The sequence below is a fragment of the Tigriopus californicus genome, chromosome 2 (genome assembly GCF_007210705.1).
Source record: "Tigriopus californicus strain San Diego chromosome 2, Tcal_SD_v2.1, whole genome shotgun sequence".
Lineage (NCBI taxonomy): Eukaryota > Metazoa > Arthropoda > Copepoda > Harpacticoida > Harpacticidae > Tigriopus > Tigriopus californicus.
The window spans coordinates 5,700,320-5,717,165 of NC_081441.1; the positions used below are offsets into that span (position 1 = coordinate 5,700,320).

General features: G+C 41.5%; 2 protein-coding genes across 2 annotated transcripts; both read left to right on the forward strand.

Annotated features, from left to right (window-relative positions):
* LOC131892623 (scoloptoxin SSD14-like) lies at positions 1-4,269 on the forward strand (the record flags this gene model as incomplete). Its single annotated transcript, XM_059242447.1, is given in 9 exon segments — positions 1-163; positions 318-435; positions 2,091-2,516; positions 2,620-2,787; positions 2,859-3,111; positions 3,183-3,387; positions 3,489-3,718; positions 3,783-3,896; positions 3,962-4,269. Coding segments are annotated over 9 exon segments (1,824 nt in total). The 3' UTR covers positions 4,115-4,269.
* Positions 4,270-10,691: 6,422 nt separating this feature from the next.
* On the forward strand, positions 10,692-12,373 carry LOC131893217 (uncharacterized; the record flags this gene model as incomplete). The annotated part of the gene is given in 3 exon segments (XM_059243192.1): positions 10,692-11,237; positions 11,314-11,508; positions 11,579-12,373. Coding segments are annotated over 3 exon segments (1,531 nt in total), but the record flags the coding sequence as incomplete, so codon positions are not given.
* Positions 12,374-16,846: the final 4,473 nt, after the last annotated feature.

Consider the following 16,846-nt stretch of genomic DNA (forward strand, 5'->3'; position numbering starts at 1 on the left):
TTAACCATGCTGTCAAAGAGTCCTAAATCATTATTTGTGGGTTTATCCATTGCCTTTGGCTTGTCCACCTTAGGTTTGATCGTGTTCTTGATAGTGCGTGAAGTGTCTATCTCCGAATGGCTCTCTGCAGAAAAGTTGACCCTCTATCAATCCAATCACGATGGTATGTACAACGTATAAGATGTTTATTTTTCTTCTAAATGTACCTAGCTACGTGGCCTATGTTGTACATGTAAGCTTCTTCAAAACTTCCAGGTGCTCATTTGCTACGCCGTTCAAGTTATTTGCGTAACTGAATCTTCTCGGCTGTATTACAGATAGGCCCTTGCATTGGCACAAGAGCCATTACCGATTTGAGAATCCTGACCATCCCCTCGGAATCTATTCGAATGCGGCTATTGGGATTGACGCTCCTTTATGTGCGGGAATTGCCAAGTAAGAGATCCGAGTGTTTTCGGATTCAAATTTGCTATTGAAAATTCTCGATTAGTAGACTCGAGAAGGGAAATTGCTCATTGCTTGAATATACTCTTGGTCATTTTCGTTCACGAGACAGCGGCGCAGATCAGAGACCGGCATCCAGTTTCACAAGGTCGATATGCCGATTTATATGTTTTTTGGTTCCTGGTTGGTCTTTTCACGTCAGTAGTGTTTCTTTATCTTTAAGATGGGGCTTCAATTAACTATCGGACCACTCAAGAAATGTTTAGGCTATGGGACAAGATTCCGCGTTCGTTGTGTACTCTTTGGCTTTGAAATTGCTTCTTTCACTTTTAAAATGTCATCCTGAATCAATTTTCAGTCATTTGGTCAACCGAATTGACTTCATGTTTTATCATCAGATTACCTTTTAAAGAAGAAGCACGGGATTGTTCGCTTCAACCTATGTGTATTTCCAGCATGATTGATATTTACAATGAACCAAAGATTGGGCGTGCGAACTGCGATATTGGTTGGCAACCTTCGCAATATCGCATTGACGCCAAGCCATCTAGTATCAAGACTGAGGCAATGCAATTTTTTCTTTGGCTTTGATAACGTCCCTTCATGTCGCTCATTATCATCGCGCAAGAGTTTCTATCACAACCATGATCAAAATGATGGCGATGACAGTGTGCCTCAAACGAAGGGAAAAAAGTACAGATTTGACCTATATTAGATACATGAGGACTTAGTGTCCCGAATGTTAGAGACAAACCTGGCGCCTTTTTGTACGTCCTCTAGTAGTATGTGATGAGTTTTTTCCATTCCTCTTTTTTACTGATTATCTAAAATACAAATCATATTTGTAGTCCCTCTTCCCCATGTGAAATAAAGGAAATTCAAAGAAAAATGTAGTGCGGCACTCTGATTTTGGACAATTTGTGGAGGAAGAATGTAGACAAACAGTTTAGTCAACCTGCACAGTGATCCAATTGAATTTACAACTATTGAGTGAGTTGTGCGACAAAACTCAAGGATAAATGTAAATTTTTATGGAAGTCGGGAAGGTTTCCAAACAAAGCCCATGTTCGTTGACAATTGGCAGCCAATCAGATCGGTCGAGTTTGATGACGTATACTCAACCTTGCGCATCTATGCCTTGATTATCTATAGGTGCCACACAAGATTTTTCTTTGAATTTCCTTTATTTCACATGGGGAAGAGGGACTAAAAATATGATTTATATTTTAGATAATGAGTAAAAAAAAGAGGAATACAAAAACCTTATCACATACTTTACATGGCTAATTGGTTCCCATAGAACATTTTTTCTGACACTGCCAATTATAGATCGGTCATCTTTGGTGATGATTCTTCAACAACTACTAAAATTAGCCCAAAGTATCAGAGCTCTGGCGACCACGTGTACATTTAATACGAGCCCTTATTTGCCTGCTGCGAGTGCGTCCTACTTTCTTTCGCACGCAACATGGCCATTCACTACTTTAGCACGAAAGAATTAATTATTCCTTCTTTTAATTGTAATGCATTAAATCAACAGCTAGAGAGGCTCAAGTTTAGGAAATGCACACAAAAGTGAGGTCGCTTCATATCAATTCGTGTGATACATGGCTAAGTCAGCTAATGCATCTTTTGGGTCGATTTAGGGATGTCTTGAAGCGCAACGGAACCGCCGTGGATGCGGCCATTGCCGCTCTTTTTTGCGACGGCGTCGTCCACCCGGCCAGTATGGGATTGGGTGGAGGTTTCATCATGACCATCTTCATCAAGAGCGAGAACAAAGTCTACAGCCTTATGGCTAGAGAAACCGCGCCTCAAAACGCATTCGAAACCATGTTCGTCAACGATAGCTATGCAGCGCGGAAAGGGGCCTTGGCCGTGGCAGTGCCTGGCGAACTACTCGGCTATGAGGAAGCTAAGAAGCGATTTGGTAATCCTGATATCACGTGGGCTTCATTGATTGAGCCGAGTATTCAGCTCTGTGAGCAAGGGGTCCCACTCTCCGAGACATTGAGCCACTATTTTAAAAAGGACTATGTCCAAGATTATCTGCGATCAAATGAAGCATTACGGTAAGAACTCGCAACTCACATACTCCCCGCAAATGCTCACTAGCCAGCCCACAGAATCTGATCGTTTCAGCCGGACGTTCACCAACCCTAAGACTGGCTAACTTTATCAAGCGGGCGAGAAGTACCGGAGACCCTTACTGGGCTCAAGTTTAAGGAAATTCGCTGAGAAAGGCGCCAAAGAGTTGTATGGTGGAGACACTGGACGAAAACTAGTCGGCGATCTCAAGAAATTGGGAGGCATCTTGGAATTGGATGATTTGATTAACTACAAGTGGGTTGGATTTCACGTTGCTCGGTCAATTCAACGGTGATACTTGGGTGATTTTATTGGGATATTTCCAGGGTCAAATGGGAGGAGCCGACGAAAATCCATCTGGAGCGGGGGAACCTGTCAGTGTTTTCCAGTCCTCCTCCAGCTTCCGGTGCCATCTTAATGGGCATCCTGGGCACTCTTGACCACTTGAACATGACGCAAGAGGAAGCATCATCCGTAAAATCCTACCAAAAGTTTGTGGAAACGCTCAAGTTTGCCTTCGCCCAAAGAACCTTTATGGCTGATTGGAACTCGCCGAAACATAGCACTCAAATTCAGGCGGTAGGAGTGGCAGAGAGAAAGTACCAAATTCTTAAAACAAGAGCTTCACAAATGAATTTTTGTGATCGCAGTTGGTGCAGTATCTGGCCTCGGAGAAGTTTGGACGCGAGACCAAAATCAAGATTCAAGACGATTGGACCAGCCCCGACCCGTTTTACTATGGAATCGACCAAAGCACGGGAACCGAGGATCATGGTACAAGCCACTTATCCATCTTGGCATCCAATGGGGATGCAGTCAGTGTTACCAGTACCGTTAACTGGGCCTTTGGCTGCGGTAAGGAAGGCGTGGTGAATGTGGCAGCTCTTCAATTCAGTCGGGCGGTTGATAGCGTTGGAGCGAGATGAATGACAAGGTTGTTGGTCGCTGTCTTTTAGGGATTTTGTCAGAAAGCACCGGAATGATCATGAACAATGAGATGGACGATTTCTCCATCCCTGGAGTGGCCAATGGGGCTGGATTGGCCCCGTCCGAGGCCAACTTTATTCAACCCGGCTCGAGGCCCGTCTCCTCCATGGTTCCGACCATTATTTTGGATTCATCCAACAATGTTCGACTGGTCATTGGCGCTGCCGGGGGGCCAAAAATTATCACCGCCACCGCCTTTGTAGGTACTCATTTGGTTCAGTTGTTTACTCCAGATGGATTTATGGTGACTTCTTTTGTTAAAGTCGATTTTGCAAAACGAATGGTTCGGGAGGAACATCAAGGACGCCATCAATCAGCCACGCCTCCACCATCAGTTGATTCCCATGAGAGTTGCGTTTGAACCGAATCTTCACTCGGTTAGTGAAATCAACCAGATATTTAAAACTACCCAGAGTGTGATTAATTAAACGATTATTTTCAGAGTGTCGTTGACTATCTCAAAACAAGTGGCCACGAAATGTCGGAGGTAGGGCCTGAAAGTTACTTGGGCAATGTGGTGGGTGTGGCTCGGAATGAGGCCATCCTTACCGTGTATGCAGATCAACGAAAGTCTGGTTCCATAGCAGGATATTGACCCCCCCGGCTGCTGAACCATTTCCGGGAAACTAGATGCATATATTGTGTAATGTTGACGAAGACAGAAGCTCATAAAGGCTCGGAAGAGGAAGATCAATTAAGAAATAAATTATGTCAAAACTGAGACGCAATATACTTTAGCCACTTTTGACACGCAATTGCAGGATGACAGAAGTTTTAGAATTCAGGCCAAATGGTATTTGGTTGCCTCATTGGAAGCTAACATATTTCTCAACAACAACAATTTTCTCAAAAGCAATTGGAAATTTACATACAATATAATCGTCACAAATGCGACGTTGCATTCAGGCTTGTAACCTTAAACAGGGTGGAATTATTGAGGTGAATTTTTTGTCTTACACGCAGAAGCTGATATTTTCATGACATATCCGCTTCACCATTTGACTCCTTCATTGCATCTATTTAATTCTACTTTGACTGAGATGAAATTCTCAAGCCAGACTGGCCGAAGGAATCATGGGACAAAGTGATGAAAAGGTCAAGGAGATATGCCTCAAAAATAATCGCCATTATGAACCTATCGTCAGTGACAGCACATAAGGTTGGCATATTGAAAATTTGCTCAGAGGATTTAAAACCAGTATTTTCTTGCGTAAGCTACCAATCAGCAAATTTTATTCAAATTGTTTCTATGATGGGTTTAAACCAAAGGGTATGACTTTTATTGAGTGCAATTAAAGCGGAAAAAACGTTGTTTGTATGAATTGTTAACTGTTAGATTGACAGAGGAAATTTCGTAAGTCCATTGGACTAATTCTTCCTTGCCATTCACCAAAACGACGACGACATCGAAAATAATATAGTTAATACCACAAGGATTAATACAATGCGACACATGTACCTGTTGCAAATGCAATTATTACCAAATTGAAATGATGAGTTATTTTGATCATGGCAACCAAGACTAAGCGTGTGTGCTTCTAAGAGGCACCTTGAGTTTGATAAAGAAGAAAGTGACAAGTAGTGAATCAATCATTGATGGAAGCGATATTTGAACAACATTCAATAAAGAAAGGGTAAAGTGAAAGAGCAAAAGTTGATTACAGACAAATCGCAAAAGCTGTCAAAGATGTTGTCCCAGGTTCCTAAAAAGTCGGTTCCAATCCAGTGACAAAATATACGTTCCTGTTAGTTTGGGTCACTTAATCGCTTCTTCACCATGGTCGTTTGTCTCAACAATTTCTTTTTTTTTTTTTGTTTGTTTTTCACGGGCTTTTCTAACCGCTACAGGAATGTAATCTCCAGTACTATTAAAATGAAGGTTATAATTGTCTATTTATTACCTTTCAAACTTTATATGATATTTGGTTTTACCAACGAATTTGAGTTGGCAGACCGAGCTAGTCCTTGAATGTAGGTTGATCTGGAATGCATACTAAACATTTGTCCAAGTCTGACTTGACAGATGCTACCGATCAACAAGGCCTACGTATTCCTTACGGATATTAGAGGAAGCAAATTAAACAATGAAGGAGCCCGAGAAGAGAGAGTTGGACTTCATTGTTCGAACTAGCCTGGATTCTCGAGGCTTGAGGTGCTCTCAAAACGCACATTAAGCCTCTACGGTCACTAGAATTGACCCTAAACTCTGGGGGGACAAAGCTCATGGATGCTTTTGAAGACGTACAGTATATTAATACCTTTCGTCTTCTCTGAACACTGTAACGTGCCATCAGCAAAACGTAAAAGTAAAGTGGCGTGTCAAACTTCATCCAGTTCATGAAGAAGGAAGCTATGGATTTATTTGAATTTTTTTGTACTTAATCATAGATGTTTCACAGCCTTATTTTTCGAAATGGCACCTCTTGCGCGGATCATGGCTCCAGCCTGGGCCTGAAGGCTTGCATGTCTTCTTGACGAAGTCCTCAGACATGTTGGCCACTCGCTCCACGGAGGCCTTCAGCGTCGCTCCGTGAGGGGTTCTGCAGGCCTCTCCACTTCGCCCCAAACGCCATAGTCCAACGGATTCAGGTCCGGGCTGGACGGCGGCAGATCGTCCGGGCCAGAAAGCTGGAAATTGGCCTTGCACCACTCTGGGTCACTTGGACTTGTGGCCCGCGCCGAGTCCTGCTGCCACACATAGGAGTGTCTGGATAGTTGGCATCGAGCCAGGCTTGACAACATTGATTAGGACGTCCAGGTACTCCTTGGTCCTCACCTGAGGCCTTCGGGAACCAGTAAGGGGGCATCTTCCCGTCGACGACACGCCGAGCATCATGGCCGAGGCGGTACTTCGTGGCATTGATGAGGGACCTCGTCAACACAGTAGGCCAGGAGCGGTCGTTCTGGCTGTTTCTGGTTTGATCCACGTCCAGTTCTTTGTCGGAAAGATTCGAACTGTGGATCTTTCTCTTCAGCCAGTTCAGGATCTTGGTCCCCTTCTCCCCTTTGTCCTTGGAGCCCCAGTCAGCTTGACGTCTTCTTTTGACATGGAGCGTGCACCAAGATCCCCAATGGACCTGTACGTGACGGGGCTCACGGCGAGCTCCTTGGCGATCTCAGAGATCTGCTGTTGCATCGGCGGCGATCGCGGAGGCCACGTTCATCAGGAATCGTCGGACTCTTCTTGTTGTGTCCCCACTCCCTTTTCCTTGCAAACTCTCCATTCTTTTTCATCCGCTTTATTTTGTACACGAGGTTCTCGGAAGCCCACAATGTCCACGATCGTTTTGAGATTGACTTGCGCGTCAAGCAAATCCGAGACCCGCTGCCGCAAGGCTTCCTCTCGGCGGCGTTTCAAGTTACAAAGTTGAACCAAAAACAAAAATTGTTGTTCTTTGATACATCCCCCGCAAGAAAATTTTTAGCGGGAAATTAAAAAAACTTCATTTCAAATTAGGTAATTAATCACTTTACGTTTTGCAGATTGCCCTGTACAGTCCCAATTTTTTAGTTTCTCCCATACGAGAGCTCTCTCATTCCTGTGATGTTCTAGTGAAACATCTTTGACTTGTTCGACCTTTTGCAAAGCTGTGAACTCATTGAGGCCAAATGGGTGAAGCATATTCAAGATGTGGTTGAGCAATTGACTTGTACAGATTAGCATCGTGATGCTGTCTCCGGACTTAAACGTGCGTATATCCAACCACACATTGAAAAGCTTTACAATTATGATATGCTCATCGAACTTTCCATTATTTTGAGGACTACACTTAAATCTTCATAGATGAGACCTGCTCAATATCTTACCTCCATTATCTATGAGTGTAGTATTTAAGGAGTTGACCGAAGGTCATGAGCGGATTTCATTCCGTTCAGGGCCATATTACTTTGTAACCCAAGAAACAGATTATTTCTAGGTCCTTTGCAAGGCTAGTGGAATCTTGGCCATTCCTACCAGAAACTAACTTTGTATCGTCAGCATAAGAAGAGAGACTGGCAGTAATACTAGCTGTAGCGAGCGCAACGAATTATATAAAAAGGGGGCTAGATGGAGCTTGGGGAACCTGATTGACATCATGCATGTCAATAAGGGATCCCTATCTTAACAATTTGCTTCCCTATCATGAATGAAGCTTCTTATCCAATTGAGAACCTGGCTTGATCCCATGTTATGAGTCTATTTAACCAAGCCATTATTATCATATTTATCCAAGATAGACAACATCAACTGATCATGCCTTTCAGTCCCTCAATGACTGGTTAATGATTTTGGTAACCGTGCTAAAATGTGCTCGGACCCGTACTGGCTAGAGGAAGACTTCATTGACCTCAAGAATTCAACAAGTTTGGACTTCATGATCTCTACACTTTAATATTCAAAGTGAGAAATACGTTTATGGATTATCTCCCCCTTTAAAAATGGAAACTTCAGCTATTTTAGTGATGATGGAAACTTGCCCCGATCCAAGATGAACGCATCAAGTACGAGAAACAGGAGCAAGAACCAGTGGGATCTCATCATGATTTTCAAGTCTGTCGTTAGCTTAGATCATCAAATGCTCAATTTTGACTGAACATCAATCTCCAGACTCGTCATTAGAACAGGATTGTTGCTTTTAAACTCAATGGTCTAGTGAAATTGATCTCTAAGCATGCTAGCCATAGCTCTACATTGCTACAGCTCTCTCCTCAGTGGCTCATTAACAGTGTTTAGAGTTTGCGTTGAATTTTCAAATGGGATATACCATCGGACTAGCCTCCCATCTAACGCTAGCCGAAATTAAATTCCTACAAGAAACTTTCGACACTGATCCAACTCATTTCCAGTATTGGAAGCTGACATAAAAAAGCTTACTGAACAGAAGGGGGTCTATACATTGTTACAATAGGCAGATCAAGAACTTGAAGATGAAAATTAAGCCTCTACTTCTCCATTCGACATTTGTACATGACTAATGTGCTTATAGGCATACCCCATGTAATATGGATTATCAGGGGCGTATCTATCACAACGAACTAAGTTGAACCCAACTATGGTTAGTTTTATCGAAACCAGGTTTCTTTATGGAGATGAATGAAATCTCTCTTTCTCAACGGCTAGTTTTCTAGATCTTATTTTTTGTGCTGTCTTTTTTAGAAATAGACAATGCACGTTCAATTTAGCCCTTTACGGGCTCTCTTTTGATGGCCAAGTTCACAGATTTTGACTTACTCTACAACCGTAAAAATCCCTTTTCAACAAAGCTACGTTCTACTGAAGGCAAAGATGAGTTAATGGGGATGGTTGGGTTTAAGAATGTTTGGCAGAGAAAAACAAGGAATCAAGAACATATGTAAACTAGGAAAACAGCACAAATACAATCTCAACAAACTGATCTGATCTACAGGGTGGATCAAGTTATTTGCCCCCTTATACAATGCCTGTTTGTTCGACTGTAGGAGGATTTCCAGATTTATTTCATTTACCAATGTACCCCCCTTGAGTTTGATATACTTTCTGATGCGTTCAGGCATACAACATATCAAATTGTTTAGAATTTCGGGGTTAATATTGGCCCATGACCTTTTCAATTTTTTGATCAAGGCCTCCTCAGTTGTGGTAATGCCCATGGAATTGAGCTCCTCTTGAAGAATAGACCAGAGATTTTCAATTGGAGATAAGTCAGGGGAGTTGCCTGGCCATGTACCCTTCCCCCTTCCTTTCTCTTGGGAACGGTTCAGAGCAGGAAGTAGACATTCCTCAAGGATGTTGCCAACATAATAATCTGACGTTACCATTTGTTTTTGGGAATCATATGTAATTCAGATAGGCCGCGGTAGCTCATGACTCCCCAAACCATGACTTTTGTTGGATGCTTCACAGTTTGAAAGGGAAGAACATCTGCTTGACTGTGAGCCCACACATACTTAACTAAATAACTTGATCCACCCTGTAACAGAAAATAAAATCAATACACTAATGAACAATAAATTCTAATTGTCAAGGGCCAAATAATCAAACTAAAGAACTACACATAACGATTTGGAACTAGAAATACAACACTAAAATCAGAGAGAAGCTGCTAAAGCTTAAAATTATTAGGTTTTAACGTTATTACCTCCTACCAAAGTGCCGTGAAAAACCAAACCTAGTTGAGTGAATGAATGGCAATTCCCATTCATTCACCCACACACAAACACCACGAGCACTACACGTGCACAGCAACCAAGGAGCAACAGAGAAGGTCACACCTTGGTTCGAAATTCCTCTGAGAACAGCAGCAAACTAAAATGCGACTGTTCTCAGCGAGCCCCCAAACAGGAATGGACTAGTTCGAGTAGTATGCTTATTTGTTACTCTGTTCGAAAATTGGCAAGGTTTTGTTGAGTTGTTAAAATATTTACTTATTGCCGGAAAACTAGTTCAAAGTTTGAGTCCTTGTATGATTAGGACTAGCAACGTTTTCCACTCTGGGGACAACCCAAATGTGTTACGTTTTGCTTTTGGTTGAACCATGAACCACTGGAATATGGATGAGGATGCTTGGGTCGAGAACGAGCAATTTGGAATATGCGAAAATGCATTGCGTTCTTCTTGGGCTAGCCCTCTTGTGTTAATTGATTACCAGAAGTGGGCTAGGCTAAATCATTCATTCGGTACCTTTTTATGTACTGTGAAATATGTACGTAGTTGTGGCGACCGAACCATTTGAAGGGAAATTTAATACATTCACTCTCTTCCACGAGGTTTATACTTGAACATAAATAAAGGTAATTGGGACGTTGTGTACAAGTTTGGTAGGAACTGGGAAAACACAGCTCATCCTTGACACATCAAACATTGCATATTTTTGTAACTTTCATAGAAGCATCATACCATTTATGAATGACAAGAGTGTATTGTAAACCTCGAAGCGTAATTTGAAGCTAATGCCGTGCACCACCTAATTATGCGTCCATGCGTAGTAAGACATTTAATTGCTTCATACTGTAAATGCGGAAAGACCCACCACAAACCGGGTTGGGTGATCCATTTTCACATCATATATAGAAAGAGGATTCCAAATCCCAATGCTTGGCTCGGCAAACCATTGCAGCAATTCGGATGAATATCTGGATCTAATTGGCTCAAAATGATCGTTTCCAATAAGTTCGGAACTCAAGTTTACTCTGGAACTGCTAGTTTCTTTCTACATTTATGTCAGTGTTCTGTCTGTACTTGACACCTACACGCACATCGGGAATGATATGGTTCGTTCCCAGACACCGTTCTCAATTGAAGAGGAGCCTTCGTTCCATTGAGACTGTCATGAGTTCTCGCTTTTGTCAACTGAAACGAAAGTCATTATTCCTCCCTGTTGATGAAGTGAACATGAGTACTGTCCTGAACGTGTTTAAAATCCTTGGCGGGTTCCCTTTCGAGGTAGACGCTAAGGATGGCGGATTGAGGTCCAATCCGCGAGTTTGGCTCTTCTGCTTTGTGCGCAACATAATCACGGTTTTACTCATGGCCATGGTCCTGGTCATCCTGGAAATGGATGGACGGAAATTCGTGGTCATGTTCGACAACTTCTTGGACTTGGGGATGACCGTTACTCATTTGGTGTGTGCCCTCCTGCTTTTCATTCCCAACCTAATTGGTCTTTTCGGTGCCCTCTGGAACTACATCGGATTCGGCGAAAAGTACAACTCGTTGAGTGCCAAAATGTGCACCTTGTACTCTCGCAGTCTAAGGACAGGTAATCTTGGAGGCTCTTTCTCTGATTTTTTGCATTGTATCCCAATTCTAAATGTCAATCTCCTCATCTTCATCAGGACCCTTGACGTCCATGACCAGTTTGAACATCCGACACATTCTTTTGAAATTTGGACTGGCCTTCCTGTCCGCTTTGATCGCTTCGTTTTGCATCTATCGTCTCTATCCACACGATGTGCCCCAGTTCCAAATGGTCGTGGGTATGGTGCTCTTGACTTTGTTCCTCTTTGAGATGTTCTTTCCCATTATTTCGGGTAAGGCTGACTCGTCATCTGAGGCTTCTCAGACACCACTAATTTTGTTCTACATTGGCTTTCATTTCAGGCTCGGCCCGATTTATTGTCAAGCAAAAAATTGACATCATTTCAAATATCACCATCTCTCAAGCAGACCACGTGGACAGTTGTCTTCAGCCTCCTCCTCCTCCTCAGTTTTATAACGACCCTTCCTCCGGGAGCCTACAAAGGAGCCAGAACAACTCCACTAGCGATGATCGCGATGATCACGATGATCACGAAGGAGTTAACCGGAAAATCTCGAAAATCAGCATCTACACCATGAACATGCCGGCGTTGTCACCCGCCTTCCCACTGGAGACCATCATCCACAACGGCTTGTTTTTGTGCGACACCCTCGAGGAAATGAACTTGGCCCTGGGACCGCTCATCTTTCTCGAGTACTTCGTGTCCATTCTGACCTTGGTGGTGGGCTCGTTCTTCAGCTTGCTCATGGTCATGGCCTTCTTGGGAGAGTCGTTCAAGTTGATCTCGTTCCTCTTCGGTCTCTACCACTTCGTTCTGGGTTTACTGGCTCTAATCCGAATTGCAGACCTGGTTGATGCCGGACAAACCCTATCGAACCGCGTGAAGATCCTGCAATCCAAACTCGAATCGTTGTACATCATTCGACCGGATCTGTTTCTGGACAACGGCTCACATTGGCGGGCATTCATACTTGTGGAAAGATTGAAGGACAATTGCATTCTCCGTCCCATTTTCGCATTCGCTCTCACCCGCGAATCCACACTATCTCTTATGGGCCTTTTAATCACCTACATCATTGTTTTGATCCAATTCAAATTCAGCGAAAAGAGCAAATACGATCTGTATGCGTACACGATCAAGAACGATACCGGGGAGGCAATAGGCCAAGAGACTTAGGGCATGCATGTATTTAGTCGCTAGTACGGACTATTTTTTTGCTGGGACGAAAAGGATGCTGATGTTACTCATCTGATATTCTCGAGGTGCAATCAATGCCTGCGAACAATTAATTTAGTCATCCTTGCCTACTCTTCAATCTCGTTTGAGAGAATGTTTGCGTCTGGGGCGGCAATTTTGGCATCAAACTGGTCATCAAGTAATCCTTCTTGTCTGGACCCAAACTCGTTTCCTTGCCATACGAACATTGACCCAAGAGTTATTTTCGACCTTCATGAAGATGCTATAATGCTCATGTTTAGGTAATGAGACAATTATAACATGTAAAATATAACTATCCCACAGCCGAATGTTGGAAGCCTGTGGGCAAATGATAACTAGAATATAACTATATGCTTTTGCTTGCTTTAACGTATGGTCAAACAGGAACATTTTCAGCCAAATTAGGCTTCAAGTCTATCCGTCAGATAACCCTAGCAACGGATATTTCTCATGTCAAGCATTTGGTGCCCGCAAGATGGAAAAATCATTTGTTGGGGCAAGTTTTTCACTCAGGATTCAGAATAAGAAACATATTGGGAGCCTTGAAATGAAAAAAAAAACAATAGCACGAACATGTGTTACGAAAAAAACCCGCCAAAGGTGTCTTTGTTGTTGATCTTGCTCTACTATACATTTACTCAGTTTTGAATTGACCAGATTCAGAACTACAATTAGATACCTGGATGCTTATGGATTTGTTTGACTCAATTCAAATTGTTCATTATTTTGTTTGAATCAGGTTTGCATTGTTTCAGAATTTGCCTAGAAACACAGAAACCACTCGTTTGAAATAAAACTTAATATGCCAGTGTGCTTGATATTCTGCCACTGAATATGTTACTGAAAATGAATTCCAAGTTGAAATATCACGCATTGTGCACTTTTGATTAAGAAATATTGTTATCAACCATTGAATTGGTGGACAGTTAAATGGCCAATGTTCATCATTATTTTTCTGAACATCAAAGCAGAGGAGGTTGGAATAAATAGCCACTTTTGGTGTTCCATAAAAATGTTTCTACCAGCAAGTTTGCTCGACATTGAACCCAATGTTTTCCTTCAAAGGAGCTTTTGAATAGCCTAATGCCGGATTAAAAATGGTCTAATTTTAGCCGAAGGAGAGTGGTAACCTTTCAATAGCATTGCCACCGAAAACATGTCTGAAAATGTCAAGTGAGCGCAAACATCGGGGCAAAGCCCAAGCTTTGCCAAGTTGAAAATTGTGCTCGCCTTCAACAAATACCAATGGGTGCGTGGTTTCAAATCTTGTTATATTTCCACTGCTTAATTGTTCACATCTTTTCATTCAAATTCTGTTAAACTAAAAAACTCATCCCAGAGTGACGTCTTCCTTGGTCTTGAGTATGTTGCACCACATTTCTCAACTCTCCCCAAATCCATCCATGACTTTAGGCACAGGGTTCTAACAGGGTAGGTTCTTAAACTTGTTTTTCTAAACTTGAATTTCTAAGACTGATTTTTCATAATGACTTTTTGTTTGATGGTTGAAAATGTTCAACAATCATTAGTTGAGCCAAGGAAAAGATCTCAGTTTTAAATATGAAATATATAAATAACACATACTCCAGAAGAAGGCACCACATGAATGCTAATACTCGGTAGGTATTTTAAGACACGCTAAATATTTGGAATATTCTTAAAATGTTTAATCAAAGACTGCCAAAAGACTATCGACTATCACTTTTGATACCTTTTTCAAGAATTTCAAATAACAGCGAAAAAAAAATAAAAGTCAACGAATCAGTTTTCATTCATTCGATCTTTCAAAAAAGGAAAATTGATTTTGCAATGTAACTACCTCATTTATGACACTTTAACTTTGTCCAGATTCGAAATCCCCTCCCTGAGTATATCTATTTTGACTTTTCAAATATTCCTTTCGCCTCACAAGTTTCTATTTTCAAAAAGGTATAGGGCATGTTATCCCCATAAGATTGATATTGTTGAAGTAGTTCAAATTTGGAAAATAAATGACTTTCCTATTACGCATTTCCTTTGGCTTAGCCAAACGAACATGGCCAAGAATGGGAGTTTCTTTTATTGAGGAACGACTAACGCCCTCCCAAATGGTGATTTGGCTATTTTTTTTACTTTACTGTTGCCAAATTGAAAGGTAATAAATAGACGAATTATAATCATTCATTTTAATAGTACTGGGGATTACATTCCCTGTAGCGGTTAGAAAAGCCCGTGAAAAACCAAACCAAAAAAAAAAAAAAACCAGACTTGAGGCTGCGTTATGGACGATTGACAACCTTCCGAAACGACTAAATTATTGCTCTTTTATATGGCATGAAAAAACACTATTGTGCCCATTTCATGTTCCTCCTAAGTTCTACAAAAAAGGAAGCAAAAACACCTCAGAAGAAGCTGTCTTGGACGTGAACTGAAATAATAATTGTACAATGGAAATGACTTTTTGAAACTGAAAATCCAACGCACGTACTCTGAAAGCATAGTGGCTCTGGATCATTTCTGATATGGCTCGAGGTTGTTCAATAACCCCTTTTTCAGGTACACTTTAGAGTTAATATGAACAAGCAAATCTTTGAGTGGCAAAATACATTTTCAGACGGCAACAAAAGCAGCCCTAAATATTATTTTACACCGTCTAGTTCATTATTTCATTCAGTACAATCATCCAAAAAAACAGTGCAGAACGTTGTGATAATTGGGTATTCAGCGTTTCGACGAGGAACCACAAATCAAGACATTCAAACGTCATAGCATATTACTCCGAACGTTTTCTCACAAACGTTATCTAAGAGATGGTTCATGGTAGGTGTCCCCGTTTCAAAGGCCGTTAATGTGTGTTAAACATCGTGCTTCAAAGTGACGTCCTCTAGATAATTACTTTAGTGAGCCCCAAGTGAGTGTCACTATTGTTCAAAGGCTTTTCAAACACAAGCGAGCTAGTATATCGCTGAAATTGCTTCCCGTAAACTTAAGTCACTCTTCAAAGAGAAAGCTTCACATGAGTTGAAATTATTCGTCTCTTGACTTCACTGACCCAAGTAATTTGAACGCTTATAGTTGTGTACGAGTATACAGCCTAAGTGTCTTTTGGGCCAATGTCTACAGTATATCAGTAACATGCACAGAAGTGTGGGAGGCTCATCTTTCCGTTGTGGCTTCAAGGAAACATTTGCTTACCTTCACTTCGTGTATCTCATAGGATGCGCTTGGATGGATCCAATGTGGCTAATTCGCTTTCATGTTTACATGTTTGAATTCTGACCTGTTAGGGCCAAAAGCACCATGAGGTGCACAAAGGCCCCATCATCAACCCTAATCGTCCCTTATAATATATGTCTAACACGCAGATGACCTGCTTCTTTCGGCAGAGTCGGTCGTTGAAATGTTATCAAATTCCACGATTATTACCAATACCAGAAGTCAAAAAGACCAGGATTGGCGTTAGATGTATGCTATACTCCGCACAACACAATCCAAATCTGTACTGAGAGTGCCAATATTTTCAATTGCATCAATTTCCCTTTTGGATCTCAAATCATCCGCACTAAATACATGAATTATCCAATTGCAAAGTAAGGATTAAATACTTCTTTTTCATTATCTTTATACCTTGGGCTAGTCTTGGTGTTCCAAAGACCTGTTTCATTTAACAAGTCGGGGCTGGATTAGAGCGCTTGGTTGGGGTATTATTATATTCTGCATTTCTGTTAATACATAGACCGTACGTTCTGCAGTGACGGTTTCAAACACCTAATTATAAATAGGACCATGAATTTCAATTTTCGTCTATCACTATTCAGCCGTAAACAAGCATGCTAGTCCAGGAGAAGACCTAGAATGAATAATTCAACACATTCATCTCGACATTATTTACCAACTCAACGTGCGTGGCAATTTGACTTCTTTTTATTGAATCGAAATTAGGCAAAACCTGCTTGGTTGGCTCAAAAATTCAACATCCATTTTGGGCGCCATATTCCTCGCCAAGATCGTCACAGCATTTAACAGACTTCAATGGGTCTTAATGGCAAATAAGTTGCAAAAGGTTTGACAAAACTTGCTAATCGACCATTTAAGAAATGGTTCAATCAAATTGGTTGCATCTAAATATATTGATATTATAGGATGTCATAAGAAATTATAGGGTTATATGGGATTTTATAGGATATTATAGAATGATTAAATAAAGAATGTCCGATCTAAAACCGAAAATATTCGATGTGAAGGTACCTCGATGACTGCCACGGCTCAATATCTGTTTTCAAAATCCAACACCTCCGCGTCGTGCAGTGTCCATGGTTTGATTCGATTTAATCCGGAGAAAAAAATTGTCTCCAGGATGAACTCTTTTACGAAAAGACTTCGAGAAGAATTCAACTCGATCACTGTTCAT